Source organism: Ranitomeya imitator, chromosome 5, assembly GCF_032444005.1.
Source record: "Ranitomeya imitator isolate aRanImi1 chromosome 5, aRanImi1.pri, whole genome shotgun sequence".
NCBI classification, from domain to species: Eukaryota; Metazoa; Chordata; class Amphibia; order Anura; family Dendrobatidae; genus Ranitomeya; species Ranitomeya imitator.
The window spans coordinates 635,030,982-635,057,797 of NC_091286.1; the positions used below are offsets into that span (position 1 = coordinate 635,030,982).

Sequence of the window (26,816 nt, forward strand, 5' to 3'; positions counted from 1 at the left end):
TCTTCAAAAGTCCCTTCATTTTTCCATTCGCGGATAGCATTTTCAGGTCACGACTTTGCCCTTTGGCCTTGCTACCGCACCCAAAGTGTTCGCAAGGGTCATGGCGGCTGTCATGTCTCTCTTACACTCCAGGAGCGTACTTTCTAGCCATTCCTCCAGGACTGCGCTGAGTCCTCTATATCCCTTGCGATACCCTTTCTCATCTGGGCTGGCAGCTAAACTTAGACAAGTCTTCCTCATTTCCAGCCCAGCAGCTATCCTTTTTCAGGATGATCCTGGACACCTCCAGAGGGTCGGTAATTCTCCCTTGAGACAAGGTCATGGCCCTTCAACAGGGAGCTTGTGCACTTGATCACTCATCTCATTCCATTCAATTTGCTAGGAGGGTCCGGAGGAAAAATGGTGATAGCAATGCAAGCAGATTCTTCGCTCCGCTCTTTTTTTTTTCTGCAGGTCAAACAGATTTCCAGAGGTTAGTCTCTGAGCTCCTTCCTCATCCAGGGGAGATACTTTTTCCCGGTTCAGTGGTTATTAGTGACTACCGATGCCAGTCTTCTGGACTGGGGAGCGTCACCTCACTGCTCACGGCCGCCGGTCATCTCGGGAATCCAGTCTCCCGATCATTGTTCTGAGGATCCAAACGGTATGGCTAGTCCTACAGCAGGTCCACTGCCTTCTGGCGGGTCTCCCCATCCAAATTCAATTGAATAATGCCACGGCTGTGCAATACGTCAATCATCTAACAGTTACCCGCGGTCAGGCGCCATGGGCGAGGTACCTCACATTCTCTGTTGGGCTGAGATCTATCATTTGGCTATCTCGGCAGTACACATCCCAGGAGTAGAACTCTGAGCGGCAGACTTCTGTCTTCGGGGTCTCATTTCAAGTGAGTGGGAACTTCATCCGTAAGTCTTCTATCAAATCTGCCTTCACTGGAGTACTCCAGATGTAGATCGGATGACGTCCAGACTGAATGCTATTGTACTCTAGTTCATAGTTTGGTCTCGAGATCCAAATGCCATCGCAGTGCATGCTCTGGTTCTTCCATGGTACCAGTTTCCATAACCCCTCTTCCACTACCTCAGTTAGCCTTTCGTAAGCAGGAAGGGCCTCAGTGATCCTGGGCGATCTGCACTGACCATGACAGGTTTTTCGTTTCTGGAACCAGCATTTTTCCGTCTTATTGCAACAAAGACTGCAAATATGGTCTTCCTCGCAGGTAGTTTTCACATGTGGTTCTTCCCGATCGCATACCATTATATCTTTGGAACCTTAATGGTCCAGGAGTCTTACAGGAGACTCCTTTTGATCCGAACAGACTTTACTATCAGGGAAGGTCGCCCCCTTTTTTCTCTGCTATCTCGTCATCCTGACGAGTCTTCGGGGCTAGCCGCTCTGTTCTTTCATATTTCTTTCCCTTATTGCCATCAAGGCAAGGTTGTCCTCAGGCCGTCCCCGTCTCTTGTTACCAAGGTGGTATTGTATTCCCACTGTTATGAGGGAATCGTTCTTCCCTCGCCTCTTTCGGCACCAGTCCACAAAACGGAATGGGTTCCCCATATTCTGGACGAAGTGAGTTCTCTGAGTAGGTACGTTTCGAGGACGGCTTCCAACCTTCGGAAGGACACTTTATCTTGGGCTTCCTGACAGTAAGAGTAAGGTTTCCTGATGGTTACAGGAAGGGTTTAGCAGTTTCATCGGCCATGTTAGCCTGGTGAGTCGTTACACATCCAGGAGTCCTTCCAAGTTAGATGTCAGCCTATCTCTCTGTCTATCAAGGTTTCTTGGGTTCTAGGCGCCAGGCGTTGGCAAAGCACGCCTGCAAGCTTGCGAGGTCGTCCAGTCCGCATGCATTCTTGAAGTACTATAATTCCCAGACTTGCACAGATGTGAGTCTGGACAGGCGGACTCTGCAGGCTGCTGTGTCGCACTTGTAAGTAGCGGTTATACAGGGCCTGATCTGATGTTGTCCCCACCCAGGGACTGCTTTGGGACGTCCCACGGTCTGTGTCCCCCAATGAGGCGAAGGAGAAACAGGGATTTTTGTGTACTCAACGTAAAATCCTTTTCTCCAAGCCATTCATTGGGGGACACAGCTCCCACCCTGTTATTAGCTTGTGCTTGTTTTGTAATTTGACATGCTATACGCTCATATATAATGTGACATGCTATACGCTCAAATGTTATTGATCTCCTACTGCTTTTGCATCGAACTGGTTAGCTGCGAGCCAGCAGGAGGGTGTATACTGCAGGGGAGGAGCTAACTTTCTTTGTATCACTTAGTGTCAGCCGCATATACCCACGGTCTGTGTCTCCCAATGAGTGGCACGGATTTTACGGTGAGTACAAGAAAATCCCTATTTTTCCTTAATTGAAAACCGGCGTTTTTCATCTCGATCGTCCTCCGTGTGACATCCTATTAATACATCGCCAAATCCAGGATCATAAGTAATAGAATGGCAATGTCTCTGTGAATATTGGATGCTCCGTGTGTGATCCCTTTTTTTCCTGTGCACCAATAGACATGACTAGGCGAGTGTCATCCAAAATATGGAAGTAGCCCCAATTGAATAACATTGGTCCGAGTTCTTTCAGCTTTTTACACACTCATCCCTCGAACTAACATAGGGTGCTGTGACCTTAGCATTACGCCGATGACTGACACCCCATGTAATCCGACTTTCTTACCCGCAGCTATCGGAGCAGACGGCCTCTGTTGTCAGAGCAGAGAGGTGAAGGAGTGGCACGGCTGCAGGTCTACCCGAGGAGTCAATAAAGGTGAAGTGGATAGGATTCTCTTATTACTATAGTGGGGTGATCTAGCATTTCATTATTTATTTTATTTATTATGCTTTGCTTATATAGCGCTATCATAGTCCACAGCGCTTTACAGATATTGTCATTGCTGTCCCCATTGGGGTTCACAGTATAATTCCCTATCAATTTGTCTTTGGAGTGTGCAGGAACCCACGCAAACACGGGGAAAACACGCAAACTCCTTGCAGATGTTGTCCTTGGTGGGATTTGAACCCAGGACCACAGCGCTGTAAGGCTGCAGTGCTAACCTCTGAGCCATTATTTTCTCATTGCTGACAGTTTCACAGGCCCCGGCTCCCGGAGTGACGGCCGGTCTTCTTCTGCAATAGGAATCGTATCGATGTCTAAAATAGTTGTTGGATTTTTAACAGGAAAGTATTACTACGAGGTCTCCTGCCATGACCAGGGATTGTGCAGAGTGGGTTGGTCTTCCATGCAGGCCACCTTAGATCTTGGTGAGTTGAGATTGGCGGCACACTTGTCGTTACAACTTATGTCATCCTTTTTTGTCATATCCCTTTATATTGCTATTGTGTGCACAATTATCTGATTTTATTAACTTTATACGTACATTGTGTGTCTGTGTGTGTGCACGTGTGTGTGTGTGTGTGTGTGTGTGTGTGTGTGTGTGTGTTTATGTACAATTGGAGAGAGGTGTGTTTGTGTACATGATATGTTAATGCGAGAAACACTGAGATCACATCCAGCCTATATTACTGGGAGAGAGACACAGCTCACACCAAGACTATATTATTGAGAGAGACACACTGCTTAAATCCAACCTATATTACTGCGAGAGACACACTGCTCACAACCAGTTTATAGAGACACACAACTAAGTTACAGCCTATATTAGAGACACACAGAGCTCACTTCCAGCCTATATTACTGGGAGAGAGACTGCGCTCCCGTTCACCCTATATTACTGGGAGAGACACACTGCTCACATCCAGTTTATTTTAGTGGGGGAGACACAGAGCACACATCCAGGCTATATTACTGAGAAAGACACAGCTCACATCTAGGCTATATTAGTGGGAGAGACACCGAGCTCATATTAAGTCTATACTACTGGGAGAGACACTACTCACATCCAGTTTATATTCATGGGAGAGACACACAGCTCATATCCAACCTACAGTATATTAGTGGGAGAGACACACAGCTCACATCCAGCCCATATTACTGTGAACCACACTCAGCATACATCTATCCTATATTACTAGGAGAGAAACACAGCTCACATTATCCCTGTATTACTGGGATAGACGCAACTCACATCCAACCTGTATTACTGGGAGAGACACACTGCTCACATTACTGGGAGAGACAAAGAGCAGATATCCTGCTTATATTACTTGGAGAAATACACTGCTCTGATCCAACCTATATTACTGGGAGTAACACACAGAGCTCACTTCCAGCCTATATTACTGGGAAAAACACTGAGCTCCATTCCAACCTATATTACTGGTAAGAGACACACAGCTCATATCCAACCTACAGTATATTAGTGGGAGAGACACACAGCTCACATCCAGCCCATATTACTGTGAACCACACTCAGCATACATCTATCCTATATTACTAGGAGAGAAACACAGCTCACATTATCCCTGTATTACTGGGATAGACGCAACTCACATCCAACCTATATTACTGGGAGAGACACACTGCTCACATTACTGGGAGAGACAAAGAGCAGATATCCTGCTTATATTACTTGGAGAAATACACTGCTCTGATCCAACCTATATTACTGGGAGTAACACACAGAGCTCACTTCCAGCCTATATTACTGGGAAAAACACTGAGCTCCATTCCAACCTATATTATTGGTAAGAGACACGCAGCTCACATCCAAACCATATTAGTGGGAGAGAGACACAGCTCACATCCAGCCTATATTAGTGGGAGAGACACACAGACCTCACATTCAGCCTTTATTCCTGGGAGAGAAATACAGAGCTCACATCCAGCCTAACTGGGAGAGACACACAGACCTCACATTCAGCCTATATTCCTGGGAGAGACACAGACCTCTCATTCAGCCTATATTACTGGGAGAGACACACAGACCTCACATTCAGCCTATATTCCTGGGAGAGACAGACAGACCTCTCATTCAGCCTATATTACTGGGAGAGACACACAGAGCTCACACCCAGCCTATATTACTGGGAGAGACACATAGACCTCAAATTCAGCCTATATTCCTGGGAGAGACACCCAGACCTCACATTCAGCCTATATTACTGGGAGAGACACACAGAGCTCACATCCAGCCTATATTCCTGGGAGAGACACCCAGACCTCAAATTCCAGCTATATTACTGAGAGAGACACCCAGACCTCACATCCAGCCCATATTCCTGGGAGAGACACACAGCCCTCAAATTCAGCCTATATTACTGGGGGAGATGCTCCCAGAAGGGAACAATCTTTGGATCTTGGGTCAGGGGGTATGAAAATGACTGACTGATGATTATATGCTTAACCTTAGTGCAATTTTTGTTAGCTGAAAGTATGTACTAGTTAATGTCAAAATGTTTTCCATGTGACAGATGCCCATAGCCTTTACATTGTACTACTTGGAGTTTGTAGTGGCTTGCCCATAGACTTGTCCAGATGATCTGTGTGTTTGATGTATAGTCTATAAACTTATAAACCTTTTTTGTTCTTTAGGAACGGACAAATTTGGCTTTGGTTATGGAGGAACAGGGAAGAAATCCAACAATAAACAGTTTGATAATTATGGCGAGGTAACACCCAGATCTTCAATTCTATGTTAAAAAAACAAACAAAAAAACAAACTTGTTTTCATTCAATTTGTAAAAAGGATCACCTCTCATGTCTGATAGAGAAAATACCTTTCTATGTCAGTATTGAGCCTTTCCTCTGTTATTCTTCCTGGCATTGTATGACTGAAGGGACAGTGAGATGTTCTTCACCTTGTAAATGGGGTGCTCCTCGTGTTCTCTGCACCAATTGGGTAAGTGTTAGACTTTGTAGGGACAAGCCCCGACTAGTAACACCGAATGTCTACATAAATTAACAGAGGAAAGGCAAGATGCAGAATTGTTATTTCAAGGGGCTTTCCATTACCTATGAAACTGACATATCTGGAGAGACTGTGTCCTCAAGGGGTTTCCCTACAGTTACCGGAAAAAAAGCCATCTTAATTGGTTACTTTGAGCAATTATAGAAACTTTGCGGTTTTGATAAAACAAGTTTCCGGGCCTCAGCTGATATAAAAAATTAAATTTGCCTTACTCACGCTCCCTGGGTCCAGCTCTGAGTCTCCAGTTGTTTATTGTCTATAGCACTATCATCATGTTGACAGCGCTGCAGCCAATCGCTGACCCTGAGCAGCTCGTACCATCTACTCAGGCAGGACCTCAGAGCTCACTGATTGCCTGCCGTGCTGTTGACGTGATGCCAGCCATGCAGACAATAACAGACACCAGTAGCTGGACCCAGGGAAGGTGAGTAAGGCGCTTGTTCTAAACAAACTGCACCCGGTTTAAAAAGGGGGTTTTCTGAAAACAGAACACCCCTCTAAACCCTTTTTCTATAGAAGCAGTTTTGGTAAGTCTACGTAAATGCCCTTGCGACATAGTAGATAAAGCAGAATAAAAGTCGTTAGTTAAAGGATCTGGTACATGAGAATATCCCTATCCCAATATCTAGTAGGTATAATATTACCTCCAATTAGAAATGTAGTATAGTTTTTCTGATTGGCTATGCCTCTTTCCTCTTGTGCAGGCATTGCAGGATCTTAGGTATCCATGGATATGACCACTAGCAGCTAATTGTCAGTATATCAGTGGTGGTAACCATGGATACCTAAGGTCCTGCAATGCCTGCACATGAGGAAAGAGACATAGTGAATCAGAAGAACTATACTTCATTTCTAAGTGGAGGTATTTGCTAATATTATACCAATCACATATTGGTATGGGGTCTTGGAGATGGGAATACCTCTTTAAGTACTTTTTATTCCCCCGCAGGAATTTACAATGCATGACACGATTGGCTGTTACCTGGACGCAGACAACGGTCGTGTAAAGTTCTCCAAGAATGGTGAGGGGCGCCGACATTTCCCTAGAACTTTGGTTTAGGGGGCTCTGAGGCATCTACTAATTGGTTTCCTTCTGTACTTTTAGGCAAGGACCTCGGACACGCATTCGACATTCCTTCGAATTTAAAGAACCAGGCATTATATGCATCTTGTGTATTAAAGGTAACCTTAAAGGGATTGTCCGTTTATTGTTTTAAATTCCACAGGGGGAGCGTAGAGAAGGAGTTAAATGAAAAAATTACATAACACTGGCTGTGGAATGATCGGTGAGCTCGTTCTGACGGACGAATGGGAGAGTTGTTTTTTTTTTTATTATTTTGTTAGCTCCTCCCAACTGATTTATGACCACAGACCACATCAAAGTTGAAGGAACCTGTAAAAGGAAAAACGCTGCATAATTTTTAATGAAACCGGATTGCATACATTTTTAGCCACAAAGACATGCATTTAAGGAAAAAAAAAATTGACCTAAGAGGTGGACGATCCCTCTAATTGTAATTTACCTAAACCAATGAAAACCTTCCCCAAGGTACCAACCATGTCAGATGAAGTACCAACTGCATGACGATGAGTTTGCTGTTTGTCGTTATCATGTTGCTCCGCGTCTGATGATATCGCCCGTGTTTTTCTTCTCGCCCCCTCAGAATGCCGAGCTGAAGTTTAACTTTGGAGACGAGGAGTTCAAGTTTCCTCCTAAAGATGATTTCATCGCTTTATGTAAGGCCCCAGACAGCAATGTGGTGAAGTCTCAGAACGCAGGTACGTGCGCGCTCCTCCGTCAGCCTCGTCATAAGGAAGGAAGATATTAGCCGAGACATAAAAGAGGAAAAGCTTTAAAAATCAGTCACTAGCAGAGATGAGCGAAATTTGCAGGAGTCTCTTACAATGCCCTATTAACTGCCTCCTAGAGATGAGCGAACGTGCTGGGATAAGGTGTTATCTGAGCATGCTCGGGTGCTAGCAGAGTGTCTTCGGTGTGCTCCAATAATATGTTCCAGTCCCCACAGCTGTATGTCTCATGGTTGTTCGACCGCAGCAGCACATGCGGGGATTGTCTAACCAACAGACAATCAGTCTAAAGTATCTGAGAAGGGGGCTGTCTAAAATTTGCAAATTATCTGTCTACCGTTATTTTCAACACCAGGGACATGAAGAATGTACTCCGGACATGTTTTCAGCTTCCCTTGCATGGGACTGCACACCTAAAAAAAAAAAATTGTGCCTAAGACCTAACAGGTCGATAGTTACAATCTACCTGCCTGTTGTGGCCACTGCTGGTGTCTGCCGGCGTAGAGCAGTCACACACCAATCCTACCGGAGGTTGTGGCTTCTGATGATGCCATGTTGACAGAGCAGCAGCTTCTTATCTGCTCCGCTCTGTTGACAGGATGGTGACTGCCGATGTCATGGTGATTGACAACTGGCTCCCCACTGCCTAACTGCAGGGAGCTGACTGTCAATCGGCATGAGGTCAGTTGTCACGCCCTGTCGAAGAGCAGCCGGGAAAAGCTTCTCTGTTGACAAGACTGGAAGGAATGGCGCCCAGTACAAGGCAGTTGCCTCTTAGTTTTTAGGCATATAGTAGAAAAAAAATGGATAACCTCCTTAATAGCTGCTGGAGGGTCCACCTTTCATGAGACAACCCCCTTATCTGACCCCGCAATAACCAAATTCAAAGCGAGTGTCCAGTTCTCACACTTCCACCCAATCTGACCTCGGGCGTGGAGAGATACCACTGCTCACCAGCCCAAGATCTGTGCATCTGTCCTGATAATTAGATAGATGAAGAAGTATCTGCATCACTCCGCGTCTGGTGTAAGAAGAGGGGGCTTAACAACCCCTTTAATGACCATGGAGCGTCAGCAGCACCTTCCTGATCATCCCCAAAGCCCGATATGCAGTGGAAAGATGGAAGTGATGTGCAGAGAATTTGATTGTGGAAACATTTGACCGTTCTCACCATAGTTTAGTTTTATTTTATTTTTTTTCTTATTCTTTTATTTTATCATAACTATATTTTGTTGTCTTCATAGGGAGCGCGCAGGTGACACAGACCAAGAACGCACCTAATGCCCCCAAAGCGCTCATCATCGAGCCGTCCAGAGAGCTGGCAGAGCAGACGCTGAACAACGTGAAACAGTTCAAGAAAAACGTGGAGAACCCAAAGATCAGGTAACGGCCGCGTCCTGCGGGTGTCAGTCCAGGCTCTCGTGTCATCAGAGATCATGGCCGCTGTTGTGTCTTGCAGGGAACTGCTCATCATTGGAGGAGTAGCTGCGAAGGATCAGCTCGCTATCCTAGAGAGCGGGGTAAGTTCTTATATGTGGGGTCTTACATCAGCGCACAGTTTTTCCCTACTGTCCATATCACGTACCTGTGCAAGTGTTATATCACTGTATTCCCCCATACCTGTATGTGAGGGGCGTCCGTGAGCCCATGTAGAGGATGGAGGTGCGACACCCTGCACCCCTGCCGATCAGCTGCTCTGACTCCGGTGGCAGACGTATATATTCAGCACAGCACCGTCAGCTGTATAGTGGCCGACATGGGTTACTACAGACCCACCCCTATTCATTTGAATAATACCCGCAGCCGCGACCACTATACAGTTTAAGGAGCTGTGCTGTTCCGCTACTTAATTGTTCATATTCCACCAGGGAGAGCTGATATTCAGGGGTCCACGTGTCGTTCCCCCACCAATATGGTATTGATCACCTAGCCTAAGGATGTGTCATCAGATTAGACGTAGTGGACAACCCCTTAAAGGGAGCCTGTCAGCACAAAATCACTGTTCGGACCAAGCAAAGTTCACCCTTGGCAAGCAGTTCAGTGCATCTTCACACCTACTTGTTTTCTTCTGTCTCCGTCCTCACCTGGCTCCTGTAAAGTCAAGAGCTGTAGGTCAAGAAAGAGGAGGGCGGAGATAGATGGGGAAAAGGGTAGATCAGAAGATTTGCTGAACTGCTCAGCCAAGCCAAGGCTGCACTAATCTCGTGTGCTTGGTTTGAGCAGTCATTTTGTGCTGATAGATTCCCTTTAAGCAGACCGAAGTCTTGCACTAGGTTCATAAAGCGCCAATAATGACATGGCAGATCTAGCCCCGCAGTATGAGCACTGTTCTTCCTTATTGTGAACAATATGCGATTCAGTCTATCTAATTAGAGGAGCCCATATTATCGGCGTGTGGTGTAGGTCTCTTTTGGGAAATAACAAGCTTGTTCACCTGCTCACCCCAGTCGGTGTAGTTCCATTATCGGGATCAGATTATGGTACCTTTCCTGGTGTAACTACTATACATCATGAAATTCACTAGAGGAAGCTGTAATGTCGTTGAGCCAGGAATTCTGGGGGATTTTGGCTCCTAAGGATGCAGCATTGCGATTGCAGCTCTGGAGAACGATACAGGGGTAACCAGGATTCACTTGTTATCCTTCAGTGGAAAGGACAATCTGCTGTGAATAATGATATTTCAGTGCAGAAATGTAGAAGTGTTTGTCCTTGTATTGGCCGTTTAGTGTTCCCTCCAACGTCTCTGCCTTCCCTGCAGGTGGACATCGTGGTGGGGACTCCAGGCCGAGTTGATGACCTTATCTCTACGGGAAAACTGAATCTATCACAAGTGCGGTTCCTGGTCCTGGATGAAGCTGTAAGTTGAGCAGATACGCGGCTGGCCTCTGCTGCAGACCCTCCGATTTACACTGCAAGTCTTTAATCTGACAGGTGACCGGTCTGTACGGAGGATGAGATCCACTCCGGAGGGCTAATCCCTGCGTTTTCACAATCTTTGGCCAATTGATTTCTTATTGCAGACAGCGGGTCAAGTTTTATCTGTGGTTTTTGCCAAATACACTTTCAAAGTTTTGCGGGGGAAAAAAAAGCGGTGTGACCGTCTCCAAAATGGAAGGACCACCTTCACCTCCAATATTCATTGCTGTAATGCATCTAAAATGAGAATTGAAGAAATGTTGTAAAATTTCCATGGTTCCAGACTACAGAACCCCTTGTAAGCTGTTTCTGCTCTCATGTTATCTGTCCTCTACTCTCTGCAAACCTTCCAAACATAACTGGATGTGCAGCAGTAAACGACTGCCGACCAGTGAGGCATTTGGAGCAAAGCGGTCCTTTACTCAGGCCATTTCGGATGCAGATGCGCACCGAATGATCAGAAATAAGCAGTCATTGTTCTCGGCAGCACGAGTCCTGTTTTTCTGTTTACACACCTCGATGTGCTGCCGAAAACAACGATCTTTTATGCAAACTAAAAATAAAATCCCATTTCATGGGACAAACGAGCGTTCGCTTTGCTCGTTCGTCTGGTGATCAACAGCCTGTTTAGAATGCAAGATTATCGGGAAACGAGGCTTTCTGTAAACGTTTGTCCACGATAATCAATCCATGTAAATGCAACTTTTGTAAGAATTGGAGGACAGAATATTCATCCAGGGAGTCTGCAACATAGAAGTGGACGTGTTTCTCCTTCGCCTCATTGGGGGACACAGACCGTGGACGTGTTTCTCCTGTGCTCCTGCACCATGGTCGAACCATGGCCACAGCATGTGCATGTGTCTTATTCAAGATCTCACAATGTGTTGAAAGATTATGGATTATCATTACCCATACCGATCTGACATTGATGACCTCTCCTAAGGATAGGCTATTAATATAAAAGCAGTTTGCATCCCCTTTGCAAGAGTTCTCCATGATGAAAAAAACAGGGCTGCTGTCATCTGAGAACTACACCACATGTCTACCAGAGTTGGTGTGAACCACTTGGTCAGTAGGCTACGTCATTCCATGGTTGCCGGATGGGAGGATTGAAAACCTCCTGATACCTCCTGTGATTCATGACTCTTCTTTTGATTAGACGGCCTGGTGTAATGTCACATATGCTTCACATCAAGATGATGACATCACGCCTGGCCAGCAAATCAAAAGAGAAGCCGGGGGATTCTAGCAGGTTAGAGGCAGATCTCTGGTCTCCCTTCCAGCGGCCACCGATTACTGACGTGACCAATGGACTGAGTAATGCGGATTAGTGATGAGCAATCGTGATATCGGATAAGGTGTTATGTGGGCATGCTCGGGTGCAAACTAAGTGACTTTGGCGTGTTCGAATAATATGTTCGAGTCCCCGTGCCTGCATGTGTCGTTGCCGTTCGACAGCCGCAACACATGCAGGGATTGTATAGCAAACGTTTTGGAAGAAATCAACCAAGTTTTTCAAATCTTGATAAACTCCTTCAATCATACAATGGCATGTAAAAGTTTGGGCACCCCTGGTCAAAATTTCTGTTGTTGTGAATAGTTAAGCAAGTTGAAGATTAAATGATCTCTAAAAGGGATAAAGTTAAAGACCGCACATTTCCATTGTATTGTAGGCAAAAAAAATAGTTGTTATTTTTTACACTTTCAAAATAACAAAAATAAAATGGACCTATGCAAGTTTGGACACCCTTCATGGTTAGTACCTATAGGATAGCACCCCCTTTTGAAAGTATCACAGCTTGTAAATGCTTTTTGTAGCCAGACAAGAGTCTTTCAATTCTTGTTTGAGGGATTTACAGCCATTGTTCCAGTTCTTTGAGATTCCTGGGTCGTCTTGCATGCACTGCTATTTTGAGGTCTAGCCACAGATTTTCAATGATGTTCAGATCAGAGGACTGTGAGGGCCAATGTAAAACCTTCAGCTTGTGCTTTTTCAGGTCGTCTATTGTGGATTTTGATGTGTGTTTAGGATCATTATACATTTCTAGAAGCCATCATCTTTTCAACTTAAGCTTTTTTTTACAGATGGTGTTGTGTTTACATCAAGAATTTGTTGAAATTTCATTGAACCCATTCTTCCCTCTACCCATTAAAAATTCACTGTGCTATTGGCTGCAATAAAACCCCAAAGCAGAATTGATCCATCCCCATGCTTAATGATTGTCGAGCTGTTCTTTTCCTGAAATTTTGCGCCCTTTTTTCTCCAGAGATACCTTTGTTCATTGTGGCCAAAGAGTTCTATTTTACCTCATCGGTCCACTGGACTTGTTTCCAACATGCATCAGGCTTGTTTAGATGTTCTTTTGCATACTTCTGACGCTGAATTTTATGGTGAGAATGGAGGAGAGGTTTTCTTCTGATGTCTCTTCCATGAAGGCCATATTTGTGCAGGTGTCTCTGAACAGTAGAACAATTAACTGCCATTTCTTAATTACATTTCGTACTGAGGAAAGGGCAACTTGAAAACGCTTTGCTATCTTATAGCCTTCTCCTGCTTTGTGGCCTCCACCATTTTCATTTTCAGAGTGCTAGGCGGCTGCTTAGAAGAACCCATGGCTGCTGTTTCTTGGCAGGTTAGAAGAGACTGGATTTTTATAAATCTGGGAAATTTACATCACCTGGCCTTTCCTAACGATGATGGTGAACAAGTCATAACCCTGGCAGGATAAATAAGGTCTGAAACCTTGGTCAAAAGTATCTGAGCACACAAATCTTCAAGGGTTCACAAACTGTTGCATTGGCCTGTTTTCCTTTTTTTTAATTTTTAAAATGTAAAAAATGACTATTTTCCTTAAGTAAAAAAGAAATGCCATCTTTAACTTTCGGACTTTTAGAGATCATTTAATCTTCAGCTTGCTTAACTGTTCACAATAACAGTAATTTTGACCATGGGTGCCCAAACTTTTGCATGTCACTGTAAGCAGATCTTGAGTTTTGGATTCCTTGACAATTTCTTTGGAAACGTATTTTTTTTCTCTCTGAAATTGTAAAATCTATCTCTGTATACTTCATCTGGTTCAGCACTGACCCCCGGCCTTGTTTTTCTGCCTCCTATGTGTTCCCAGGACGGACTGTTGTCCCAGGGATATTCAGACTTCATTAATAGGATTCATCAGCAGATCCCTCAGGTCACCTCGGATGGGAAAAGATTACAGGTGGGGACTTTGTACATATTACGCTCATCTCGTAGCATTGAGGCTTTTTGTTTTCTGTGCCACAAGCATTACGTGTTTTTTCTTCAGGTCATCGTGTGCTCGGCCACCCTTCATTCCTTCGATGTGAAGAAGCTGTCGGAGAAGATCATGCACTTTCCTACATGGGTTGACTTGAAAGGAGAAGACTCTGTCCCGGAAACCGTTCATCATGTTGTGGTCACAGTCAACCCCAAGAAAGATAAGCTATGGGAACGACTTGGCAAAAACCATATTCGAGTAAGGATGCTGTAGAGCTGATGGGTCTATTGTATAGAGCGGATTTAACCCCTTAGCGACTGGTGAATAGTTTTTGTAGGACAGAAGTTTAAGGACTTCATGTGCCACCAGGCTGTTGCTGTCATTATCGGGAACTGATGAAATGTTTTTTTATCGCCGTTATTGGACAATCCTGTTTATAGGGGGTTTTCCAGAGTCATAAACTCCTTGGCTGCAGTTTGCTTTTAAAAAAACACAATGTGTCTTTTACTCATCCTCCCTGGGTCCATTTCTGAGTTTCCGTTGCTGCTCCTTGTGTCTGTCACTGAATTCAGCGCTGCAGCCAATCACTGAGAGGGCTTTGCTTACATGACTGCACAAGCTTCTCAGTCACTGAGCTCAGTGATTGACTGCAGCGCTGGCATCGTGATTTATGTGGTGCACACAATAATAGACATCGGGAGCTGCATTGGAGACCCAGTGTTGGACATGCAACAAATGCAACAGCATGAGTTGTTTTCTCTTGAGTTGAGACAAAAAGTTCGCTCCTCCCCTTCAGTATCCACCCTCATGCTGGCTTCCAGAGACCCAGTTCAAGCTTAGTGTCTGTAGGAGGCACACAGGGTCTGCTATTCAGACCAGAATTTCTTATTTTTTGATTTTTACTATTTAACTTTTTTACCCGGATGAAGGGGCGACGGAACCTGTCAAGGCTCCGATCTCCCCGAACCAACAACAGGCGAGCACGTAGAGTGTCGCCTCTGCGTATCGTCTACTGCGACGTGGGAAGCCACTGCCTGGGCTGATTCTTAGGGGCGACGGGTCCCTTCAAGGGCACCAATCTCCCCTCCTCCCTTAACAGACGAGCACTGGAGTGTCACCTCCACGTATCCTCTTCTGCAGCCAGGCCTATTGCCGGACATTTTGCCCTGCTCACCAGGTTATACCCTCGGATGCTCAGAGGCACTCTTCATCGTGGCGTCCGTGCAGCCCCCACTGCATCACCACTAAAAAAAAAAAAAAAAAGCGGATGATGGAGGCGGACGGTTCCTCTCCACCCCCCTTTTAAGGGGATGGTGGATGTAGGCTCCCCCAACCCTGCACTGTCCTGACTATCCCGGGCACAGCTCTGACCTGCGACATCTGCCATCTTCTTCATATCGAGGTAAGTGCCACCAGGAGGGGTCGTTTTCCAGCGGTCATAGGAGGGCTCCATAGCGGCAGGAACTCCACAGGGCTCCGCGGCATCTTTCCCGGTGGTCCGCGGGTGTGCGCCGGCCGAAGCCATAAATTTAGACCCCGGCTTCGGCCTAGTGCGGGCCGCATCCCGATAGGCCCCGCCCACCGCTCGCATCACTCTTGCGGCTCCGCCCCCAGGCCTGGCGCTTCTCGTGTCTTGCAAGACTACCTCCCAGCTGTCGGCAGCCATCTTACCCCCCACTGCACAGCAGCTCCGGCCGCCTTCTGCACATGTCAGCACTCCTGGATGCCAGTCTTCCCCTACTCAGCGCCATCATCATCAGATTGCGGGACACAGAACCTGGGTAAGGAGACTGCACTAGGTGCTTCCCTGCAGCTTTACACCACATCGCTTACACTAGCAGTGTTTTTTTACTTATATTGGGGTACATCATGTCGCAGTCAAGGGCTAAAAAGGCTACAAAGGTATATACCACATTTTTCACTGCGTGTACCACCTGCCAGGCTCCTCTCCCTCGGCCTCAAAGCTTCCCTGTCTGCTCAGCCTATGATGCCCAATGTGCCCAGGAGCCTTCCGCCGCTACCGACTCCAGTGTATCTAGCCTCCCGAGTGGGCTGCGTCACTGTCACAATCCATGGCTTCGTTGGCCAAAGCGATTGAATCCCTCCATGACCCCTCTGGGGAGCGGGGCACTCGTCTACCTGGGTTAAGAGACCCCTCCCTTACAAGGGAATCATCGGCCAGCAGGGGCCGCTCTCACCTGAAGGAGGTACGGACATCCAAAAAACGTATCCGCACTACCTCTCCTGATCATTCACCACACCATTCAGCCTCTGGTAGCTCCACTTCTCGCTTACCTTCTCCAGGGGTTCGCAGCGATCATGACTCTGAGTATCAGTCTGAGGCGTCCTTGGACCCGGATTCTCTGGAGTTTCAATCAACTGTGGATTCCCTCATTGAAGCTGTCAATCACGCGCTAAAGGTTGATGATGACCCTAATTCGGCTCCGGATCATGCGGTATCTTTTAAAAGAACCAAGCGATCCCATAGGGTGTTCGCCTCTCATCCGGATTTTTTAGATATAGTCCGGCGACACAGGGAGCGACCGGATAAGTGCTTTACGGGAAAAAAGGCCCTGGAAACGAAGTATCCATTTTCCGCATATCTTGTCAAAGATTGGACGGAACCTCCACTAGTAGATCATCCGGTATCGCATTTGGCTACCAAAACACTTTTATCCGTACCTGATGGGGCTTCAGTTAAAAATCCCACTGAACGCCAAATAGATTCCCTGGCTCGCTCAGTACATAAAGCCTCAGGTTTCTCTCTATCCCCTTCCTTCGCTGCGGCATGGGTCGCAAAAGCCATGGTTTTCTGGGCAGATGCCCTTGCAAAATCCATTCAGGACCAGGTTCTTCCATCTGAGGTGGCGGATCTCGCCAAACAAATTGCTATGGCTGGAGACTATATGATGTATGCGTCTTTAGATGCACCAAACTGTGCTGCAATTGCTGCCTCAAACGCCGTTACCATTAGGAGAGCACTATGGCTTAGAGTGGCGCGCAGATTCCTCTTCTAAAAAGACTTTGATTTCTCTGCCTTTTCAGAGCGGACGTCTGTTTGGAGAAAAATTAGACCAGCTTATTTCCGATGCTACAGGAGGGAAAAGCAAATTCCTCCCGCAGCACAGGCCTAAAACTGCTTTTCAGCGTCAGCAACATTTTCGCTCTTGGCCCTTTCGCAGTAGCCCATTCTGGTACACCTCCACAGCCTCGTCCAGATCAGAACGATCTCCACGTGCAGAGAGACCCTCGGCCGTCATACAGGCCGAATCAGTCCTGGCGAGGTAAGCCTAGGCAACCCAGAACCAGGGGATCCATGCCCTCCAGATTTCCTTCACAATGACTCGGGGAGTTTTCCAGTCGACACCACCGAGGTAGGCGGACGCCTGCTTCTCTTTCAACATGTCTAGCTTTCCGTCATCCACGACGAATGGGTCAGAGACCTGGCGTCTTCTGGTTGCAAAATAGAATTCTCCGCCTCCCCTCCGGCACAGTTTTTTCCCCCTTGTTTCCAAGTTCAGGAGCTCAGTCTCGCGCACTTCACCGCGCCATCGAATCTCTCCGCCGAAACGGGGTCATTGTTCCGGTTCCAGAACACGAGAGATTCAGAGGTTTTTATTCAAACCTCTTCGTCGTTCCAAAAAAGGATGGGACGGTGCGCCCGATATTGGATCTAAAGCTCCTAAACAAGTATGTAAAGGTCCGGCACTTCAGGATGGAGTCCCTCCGGTCAGTCATCCCCTCAATGGAGAGAGGAGAGTTTCTAGCATCAATAGACCTCAAAGATGCTTATCTCCATATCCCACTCTTCCCGCCACATCAAAGGTTCCGGCGTTTTGCCATCCAGGAGGACCATTTTCAATTCACGGCCTTACCGATCGGCCTTGCCACCGCACCCAGGGTATTCGCCAAGGTCATGGCTGCGGTCATGGCCATTTTTCACTCCTGAGGAGTGGTCGTGTTGCCATACTTAGACGGCCATACTTAGACGACCTCCTGATCAAAGGTCCGTCCTTTCATGCCTGCGAAGGAAGCGTCCGCATTACCTTGGATACTCTTTCACGCCTGGGCTGGCTGATTAACTTGGACAAGTCCTCCCCCGTTCCAGCCCAATGGATCTCCTTCCTAGGCCTGATCCTGGACACGTCCAAGGGGCCGGTCCTGCTTCCTCGATCCAAGGCCCAAACGCTTCAGCAGGGAACCCGGACGCTTTGTCGTCTCCCTTTCCTCATTCCATTCGGCTTGCCATGAGGATCCTGGGGAAAATGGTGGCCGCAATGGAAGCGGTTCCCTTCGCCCAACTGCATCTCTGCCCCTTACAATAGGCTCTGCTGGACAATTGGGACAGGAGTCCCTTATCCCTCGATCGGCCATGTCCTCTGTCCCTGCGGATCTGGCAAGCGCTCAAATGGTGGACTTTGGAATCATCTCTCATCCAGGGGAGGTCTTTTTTCCCAATTCACTGGCTGGTGGTAACTACCGACGCCAGTCTCCTCTGTTGGCGAGCGGTATTTCACCACCACACTGCCCAGGGGCATTGGACGATTCGTGAGTCGAGACTTCCGATAAACATCTTGGAGATTCGAGCAATCAGATTTGCCCTTAGACGTTTCCACTTCCTCCTCGCGGGTCACCCAATTCGAATTCAATCAGACAACGTCACAGCTGTGGCGTACATAAACCATCAGGGGGGACCCGCAGTAGGGCGGCGATGCGGGAGGTCTTCATTTTCTCCATTGAGCCGAGAACAACCGCGCCACCATTTCTGCAGTGCACATTCCAGGCGTCGAGAACTGGGCGACAGACTTTCTCAGCCGTCAGGGTCTCGCCTCAGGGGAGTGGGCACTCCATCCGGAGGTCTTGCAGCAGATTTGCCTTCGCTGGGGGACACCGGACGTGGATTTGATGGCGTCCAGACTGAACGCAAAAGTTCCCAATTTCATAGCATGTTCTCGGGATCTCCAGGCCATCGGGGTGGACGCACTGATATCCCCATGGCATCGGTTCCACTTCCCGTACGTGTTTCCTCCTCTTCCTTTACTACCGAATGTAATCCGACAAATCAAGATGGAGGGGGTTCCTTTGATCCTAGTCACCCCAGATTGGCCACGTCGTGCGTGGTACACTGAGCTCGTTCAACTCGTATCCGACGTTCCCTGGCGGCTACCAGATCGCCCAGATCTGCTTTGCCAAGGGCCGATCTACCACCAGAGCTCAGGAGCCCTACGTTTAACAGCTTGGCTGTTGAAACCTGGATCCTAACTCAACCTGGTTTCTCCCAGCAAGTCATTGCCACCATGATAAGTGCTCGCAAGACGTCTTCCGCTCGCATCTGTCACCGCACCTGGAAAGCCTTTTTCTCATGGTGCAGGCTCCGTGGACGTCCTCTCGTTTTTTTTCAATTCCCTCCATTCTGGAATTTCTCCAGTCGAGCTTGGATTCCGGTCTGGCACTCAGTTCCCTCAAGGGTCAGATCTCTGCATTATCCGTGTTGTTCCAACGTAAGATTGCTGCTAACTTGTAAGTCAGGACTTTTGTTCAGGGGGTCTCCCACATAGTACCCCCCTATAGAATGCCGTTAGAGACCTGGGATCTCAATTTGGTCCTGATTGTTCTTCAGGAGTCCCCTTTTGACCCTCTGCAAGATGTCTCGCTGATTGTTCTCTCCTGGAAGGTCGCCTTCCTTGTGGCAGTAACCTCTATCAGGCGAGTCTCAGAGTTGGCCACCCTGTCCCTGCCGGGCGCCCTTCCTTTCCTTCCACCAGGACAAAGTGGTCCTACGTCCATCTCCGTCTTTTCTTCCCAAGGTGGTTTCATCCTTCCTCCTTAATGAAGATAGCGTTCTTCCCTCCTTCTGCCCACAGCCAAGACATAGGGTTGAAAAGGCCCTTCACACCTTGGACGTGGTAGGGGCTCTCAGGAGGTACATTTCTAGGACTGCCCCTTTCCGCAAATCAGACTCCCTCTTTCTGCTCCCTGAGGGTCACAGAAAGGGTTTAGCCGCTTCTAAAGCCACGATAGCCAGATGGATCCGATCAGCTATTCAAGAATCTTATCGGGTCAGGGGCAGACCTATCCCAGCGGGGATTAGGGCACACTCAACTCGGTCGGTGGGTGCTTCCTGGGCCATTCGGCACCAGGCGTTGGCAGAGCAGGTTTGTAAGGCCGCAACATGGTCCAGCCTTCATACTTTCACGAAGCACTACAATGTCCACACTCAATCTTCTGCGGATGCGGCTCTTGGCAGACGTATTCTGCAAGCGTCCGTTGCGCATTTATAATCAGTTGGTACACGGAGTTATTTGGTTATATTGTTCCCCACCCAGGGACTGCTTTGGGACATCCCATGGTTCTGTGTCCTCCAATGTGGCAAAGGAGAAATAGGGATTTTTGTGTACTCGCCATAAAATCCTTTTCTCCAAGCCACTCATTGGGGGACACAGCACCCACCCTGTTAGCCTTATGGCTCGTTCATTTGTTTTTTTGGCTTTTGGCTTACTCTGACATGTTATACTCTAATATTATGTTATATGTTGTTAATGATCTCCTACTGCTTTTACACTGAACTGGGTCTCTGGAAGCCAGCATGAGGGTGTATACTGCAGGGGAGGAGCTAACTTTTTGTCTCAACTTAGTATCAGCCTCCTAGTGACAGCAGCATAACACCCATGGTTCTGTATCCCCCAATGATTGGCTCGGAGAAAAGGATTTACGGTGAGTACACAAAAATCCCTATTTTCGAGTTCAGAAAAGCCCTTTAAGGAGTCTATATTTTTTTACATAAAATGTGGGAAAATGAAAAAGAGAAAAAAAATATATATATATTTTTTCAAAGGCCGCCTTGGGTTCATTATTAAAATAAAAAACTGTAGCTTTTCCTGTAATTGTTATTATTTCTTTCCCCAGACGGATGGTGTCCATGATAAAGATAACACGCGGCCCGGGGGCAACTCTGCAGGTATAATCTTTCCGCGCGATATGTCTGAATATTATGGAAAGTGCATGCGACTTATCGCACTTTTACATTTCAGAAACCATGTCAGAAGCAATAAAGATGCTGAAGGGGGAGTACACGCTGCAGGCCATCAAGGAGCACAACATGGATCAGGCCATTATATTCTGCCGCACCAAGCTGGACTGTGACAACCTGGAGCAGTACTTCATACAGCACGGCGGAGGTAACCCTGCCCCCTCTGTAGGGCCCGAATATTAGGGATTGTGTAGGAATGGCCGCCTGCTTCTGGGGACCCCCAACCGATCCCGTCCATCGGGTCTTTATTTAGAGAGGCACCCATATTTATTACACCGTCATCCAAGTCCTCAAATGTCTACGGGCTATGGCTGACTTTTCTCTATTTCACGTTGAGGTCTTTAGAAATGTGACCCGTAATATTCTTCATTGCATTTATGCATCGGCATGGCATTATGCATCGGCACTTTTACCAGTGGCATTTCATGACTCTGTGTGCGGGGAAGGAGGAGATGGGAGGCTTAGATTAGTTGTGGTGTTCAATGACTCGCTTTGTGTTTCCATTCATCGGCTTTTTTACTATCTTTGTCCAGAGTCTGAGACGGCCCACCGGGGCACCCAGCCCCATTTGGAGGGGACTTTGGAGCCAATCACTTGTCACTAGTGTTTATTTCATACTGGAAGGTCATAAATAATCTCTGAAATCTTACTGATGATGTCTCCTGTGTGTACGATGATGGTACAAAAGATCACAATATGTAGCAGTGGATGTGTACATTTTCTGCATTTGGAGGGTGGGCCTACAGAATCATATTCTTGCCAATAAAACCTCCAGTACAAAGCCACTGCCCATAAATATTAGATGGCTGATCGTGTGTCTGACCGATATTTCTTCCGACACCTTGCTGAGTACCCGTGTCCTCTGAGAGCCACTGATAAACTTGTGTATCTTTCCCAGACTCCTCCTTCCGGTCTTTTCCCTCCAGTCTTCTTACCCCTCTTGACCCCCACCCGCTTGCCCCCTCTGGACTCTCCCCCAACCCTTCCCTCCCCCTGGACTTTTTTTTTTTTGTATCCCCTCTCTCAACTCCCCAGCCTCTAAATTCCTCCCCCTCAGCATTTTCTCTCCCCTTCCTTTGGACTTTAACCCCCTCCACTTGACTTTATTTTTTTCCCCCCTTCTCCCCTCTGTGGACCCGCGCTCCTCCCCTCTGTGGACCCGCGCTCCTCCCCTCTGTGGACCCGCGCTCCTCCCCTCTGTGGACCCGCGCTCCTCCCCTCTGTGGACCCGCGCTCCTCCCCTCTGTGGACCCGCGCTCCTCCCCTCTGTGGACCCGCGCTCCTCCCCTCTGTGGACCCGCGCTCCTCCCCTGTGTGGACCCGCGCTCCTCCCCTGGTAATTGGTAATTGATGGTCACCATGTCCCGCTGTTAGGTCAGAGGTGAACTACAGGGAATGCTCCTAGTTACAGAAGAGCGGATTGTCTGGACCCCCGGCCAGCGGGCATGTCAGTGCTCTGTGGCTGATGGCCGGGAGCCAGGGCCGGCGTCAGCACCCGGGCAAGTGCCGGGGTCCTGAGCGGGCAGGGGGCCCACTTGCCATCGGCGACACTGGCCCCCCACTTGCTCCGGCCTCGACACTTGCGATACTTACCTCTCCCGGTTCCAGCGCTGCAGCGTCTTCCATCCTCTGACTGTGACGTTCAGGTCAGAGGGCGCGATGACGTCACCAGTGCGCGCCCTCTGCCTGAGCAGTCACAGCACAGAGAGCAGGAAGACGCCGACGGTGAGGAGTCCAGAGCAGCGTCAAGCAACGAGAGGTGAGTATTTTTTTTTTTATATTTGGAGCAATATATGGGGACCATCAGAAGGGGCCATTATATGGAGCTAATTCTATATGTAGTATCTTATGAGGCCAATAATATAGGGAGCATCTTATGAAGCCAATTCTATAGGGAGCATTATATGGGTCAATTTAATATGGAGCATCTTATGGGGCCAATAATATATGAAGCATCTCATGGGACTAATTATATATGGAGCATTTTATATGGCCAATTATATATGGAGCATTATATGGGGTCCATTATACATGGAGCATCTTATGGGGCCAATTATTTTTGGAGCATTATATGGGACCCATTCTGTATGGAGCATCATATGGGGCCCATTCTGTAAGGAGCATTATATCGGGCCTATTCTGTATGGAGCATGATATGGGGCCCATTCTATAAGGAGCAATATTTGGGACTCGGTATACTGTATGGGGCCGATCATATACTGTATGGAGCGTTATATGAGGCCCATGATATATGGAGCAATAGATGGGGCCCATCATATACTGTATGGAGCATTATATGGGGTCAATATATTGAGCAATATATGCAGCTCATTCTGTATGGAGCACTCTGTGGTGCCCATTATACTCTATGGAACATTATATGAGGCTCATTATTCTGTATGAAGCAATATATGGGGCTCATGATTCTGTATAGAGGACTATGTGGTGCCAATTATACTGTATGGAGCACTATATGGGGCCATTATACTGTATGGAGCAATATATGGGGCTCATTATTCTGTATAGAGGACTATACTGTCCGGTTTCTGAGCTAGTGTAGAATGCACAATAGATATCACTCATGTAATGTAAGAAGTAAGTGAAATCTTTGGCATTGTACTATACCTATATTTCTCTGCCGTATCAGTACATTATGAATTGTGGTATGTGTTAAAGGGGCCCACCGGGACTCTTTCGCCCAGGGCCCATGAAAAGCTGGAGCCGGCCCTGCCGGGAGCCCTGACACCTCCTACCTACGGCATCCCGGCTCTCATTGTAGTGGGCTGGTGCAAGATCTGTTGGGACTGTTGTAGTGATCTAGAGAATGTTTCACTAATTTTCAGGCCCTGACAGAAGAGGCCATCAGTTCTCCTGTGTATGTCTTCATAGCGACAGGAAGCCGCACGAAAGAAAGCAAAATCTGGAGAGATTTAAGGTAAGACAGCGCCCCCTGCTGGCACGGGATGTTACTGCACAGCTCTTATTAGCTGCACAGCTCTTATTAGCAGCACGTCTCGTGATCCCGGGAAATACAATATCCGCTCATCCCTCACCGAATCCATAGCTGCTGTAACCGAGCGTCGAGAAAATATCCAGTATAATGCCAGTAAAACAGAACAAATCCCCCACAGGACTGCTAAATCTATGCATTTTGTTGGGGGGAGTTAGATATATCGGAGTGTTATGGATGAGTCGGTGCCAAAATAGGATGATTTTAAAAATATGTATTTTTTTCTTAATTTTGTAGCCTTGTTAGTTTGATTGCTTGTTTCCTAAGCAGCAGTACAGTGGTATTGTAATACATGTTGAAGTGCACAGACACACAGGATGACCAAGGTGTCAGCAACGGGGGTCTTCAGCAGCCCCACACACTAGGTGCCATGTGACATAGATGAGCGCTGCGTCCCCCTTTAAATCAGACCCTTAATGTAATGTTGTAGACCTTTTCTAACAATACAACGTCCATATTCTAAAGAACAAAGAAAAAAAAAATCTTTAAGTTTTTTTCCCTACTCTATGGGGCTGATACATCAAAACCGGCATTGATGCGATGGACTGAAGTCAGATACCTCTTCATGAATCGGGAGCGTCGGCCAAGTGACCCCCACCTATGCGTGCGCCTTGACAAAAATCCTCCTCCAGTCCCTGCTGGAGTAAGATTTGTGGCGCAGTGAATGTTGCCGCTTGTTAAATTCCAATAGTCATTTTCGATTTTTGCGCAGCCACCAGTTGTGCCAAAATTATATGACTTTTCATATCTTTTTACACTAGAATACTGGCGTAAAAGCTTTGATGGATTGGGCCAAGGGATGTGTCCTAATCGTTATCTGCTCAATAAAATTTATAGATGGTTTATGTTCGGGAAAGAAAATGTATTTTTGAATCTTTTTTTTAAAAAAAAAAAACCTCAAAAAAACTGGATAACCGTTAACTGTTTTGCTTATTTATTTTCTTAAGAAAAGCGATGTTCGGTTCTTGATCTGTACGGATGTGGCCGCCAGAGGTATCGATATCCGTGGGGTCCCTTACGGTGAGCGCCTCTTGTATGATACATGCTGTATACAGTTGGCTGTGGCTTCGGATCGGTGAAATTCTTCTGTCCTACCTTGCAGTCATCAATGTGACCCTTCCCGATGAGAAGCAGAACTACGTGCATCGTATTGGCAGAGTGGGCAGAGCCGAGAGGTATCGAATAATGCGTCGTCCGCAACCTAGTAAATCCCTCATTTCCCTTTAGGCTGTGTGCACACACAGTTTTTTTTTCTGCTCCAAAAACTAATGTTGGGAGGAAAACAAAAAATACGTACATTTTTATAATTCACTTTTACATGCTTGTTAGATACGTTTTAAACTTTTTTTTTCGAATTCACTTGAATGGTTGATAAATGCTGTAAAAACATTGAAAGCATTGACATTCTGCAGATTTGAAACTTTATTATTGAAATTTTCAAAATTTTCTAAAAAAGGAAAAAATCCGCAAAGAAAAAATAAACTGCACGTACGGGAGATTTCAGCATTAAAGTGTGCCATTTTTTACCCTTGAAAAATGCGTGGAAAAAACATGGCAAAAAGACTTTGTGAAAAAACCTTTTATGTTCGTGCCTGATATTGTTTAATATGCTAAGTTTGTTTTTGTTTTTTGTCTGTTTGGTTTAGAAGCGCCACATACTAATTAGTCTACTTTATAAGTTTTGGCATAAAGGGATAGGATAAGCCATTAATGTCTGATGAAGTTTAGTAAATAAGGCAGCACACTGCAGTGCTAGAACATACAAACTTGAAATACGAAATTTGAACTGCATTACTGCACTAGAAATATGAAAAATGAGAGCGTTTAGCGCATAAAAATGGCCAATTTTATGTGTACTTGGTAGCCCCTTTACGGCATCTCTCTTATACCAGGTCCTACGCTTGCCTTACCTCGCTGAGAATAAACGTCTCCATCTGAATGGGTACATGTGAAACCTCTTCCTAGACTAAAATTCTCTCTCTATGTTTGGATGTGCAGGTCAGGTTTTTGAAATGTATTCTCTAGCCTTCTGATCGTGCACTCCGCCTCCTAGCCACAGGTGTTTTAATTACAGCAGGTGCAATACCCCTCCACAGAGAGAGAGAATTTTAGTCTAGGAAGAGGTTTCACATGTACCCATTCAGATGGAGACGTTTATTCTCAGCGAGGTAAGGCAAGTGTAGGACCTGGTATAAGAGATGCCGTAAAGGGGCTACCAGGTACACATAAAATTGGCCATTTTTATGCGCTAAACGCTCTCATTTTTCATATTTCTAGTGCAGTAATGCAGTTCAAATTTCGTTTTTCAAGTTTGTATGTTCTAGCGCTGCAGTGTGCTGCCTTATTTATTTAACTATATACGAGTTGGCGACTCTAGGTTCAGCACCTGTTCACACTGAGTCTATGTTTGGATGTGCAGGTCAGGTTTTTGAAATGTATTAATGTCTGATGAGACACCCATCTGCTTCGAGAACTGTTTATCAGACAGTTTTAGTTAAGAAGTACCATGCGCACAGCTATATAGAGGTGCCCTGGTAGGTTCCCACACCGTGAGTGGATATTAAATGAACCCAGCACTCATCTTAAGTGATCAACAGAATTTAATGTAGTTCACTGTAGTGTAGATCAGTTTTGGCAAATCCCATTGAAAGTCCCAGTACAGTCTTACTTTAACCCTGATAGGACTAAATGAGCAGGTACCACCACACCCCGTTTAGCCCACTATCTGGGAAGCAGGCTGGAAATGACTGCAATATTTTTGCCTCTATTTGCAAGTTTTTTTTATATATTTTTTTCATAAATTAATACTACATGTGAAAATAAAACTTTATAATATACCTTATAAAGAGAAATCTGCTTCTTTCTGCCCCTAGACTGATCAGTCATTCTCAATATACAGATAAAATCTGTCTTCAGGGAATACAAATGTTCTCATTACTG

At 46.5% G+C, this 26,816-nt stretch overlaps 1 protein-coding gene across 1 annotated transcript in view; it reads left to right on the plus strand.

Moving 5' to 3' along the window:
• Positions 1-26,816, plus strand: part of DDX1 (DEAD-box helicase 1) — a 52,557-nt gene that overhangs the window by 14,802 nt on the left and 10,939 nt on the right. Inside the window, exons 7-22 of the mRNA XM_069728116.1 lie at positions 2,695-2,778; positions 3,189-3,272; positions 5,503-5,579; positions 6,828-6,900; positions 6,984-7,060; positions 7,543-7,657; positions 8,932-9,070; positions 9,147-9,207; positions 10,446-10,544; positions 13,729-13,818; positions 13,906-14,094; positions 20,743-20,794; positions 20,868-21,014; positions 23,710-23,801; positions 24,824-24,896; positions 24,979-25,051. Coding sequence (XP_069584217.1) covers positions 2,695-2,778; positions 3,189-3,272; positions 5,503-5,579; positions 6,828-6,900; positions 6,984-7,060; positions 7,543-7,657; positions 8,932-9,070; positions 9,147-9,207; positions 10,446-10,544; positions 13,729-13,818; positions 13,906-14,094; positions 20,743-20,794; positions 20,868-21,014; positions 23,710-23,801; positions 24,824-24,896; positions 24,979-25,051 — 1,525 coding nt within the window. The remainder of the gene's footprint in view (positions 1-2,694; positions 2,779-3,188; positions 3,273-5,502; positions 5,580-6,827; positions 6,901-6,983; positions 7,061-7,542; positions 7,658-8,931; positions 9,071-9,146; positions 9,208-10,445; positions 10,545-13,728; positions 13,819-13,905; positions 14,095-20,742; positions 20,795-20,867; positions 21,015-23,709; positions 23,802-24,823; positions 24,897-24,978; positions 25,052-26,816) is intronic.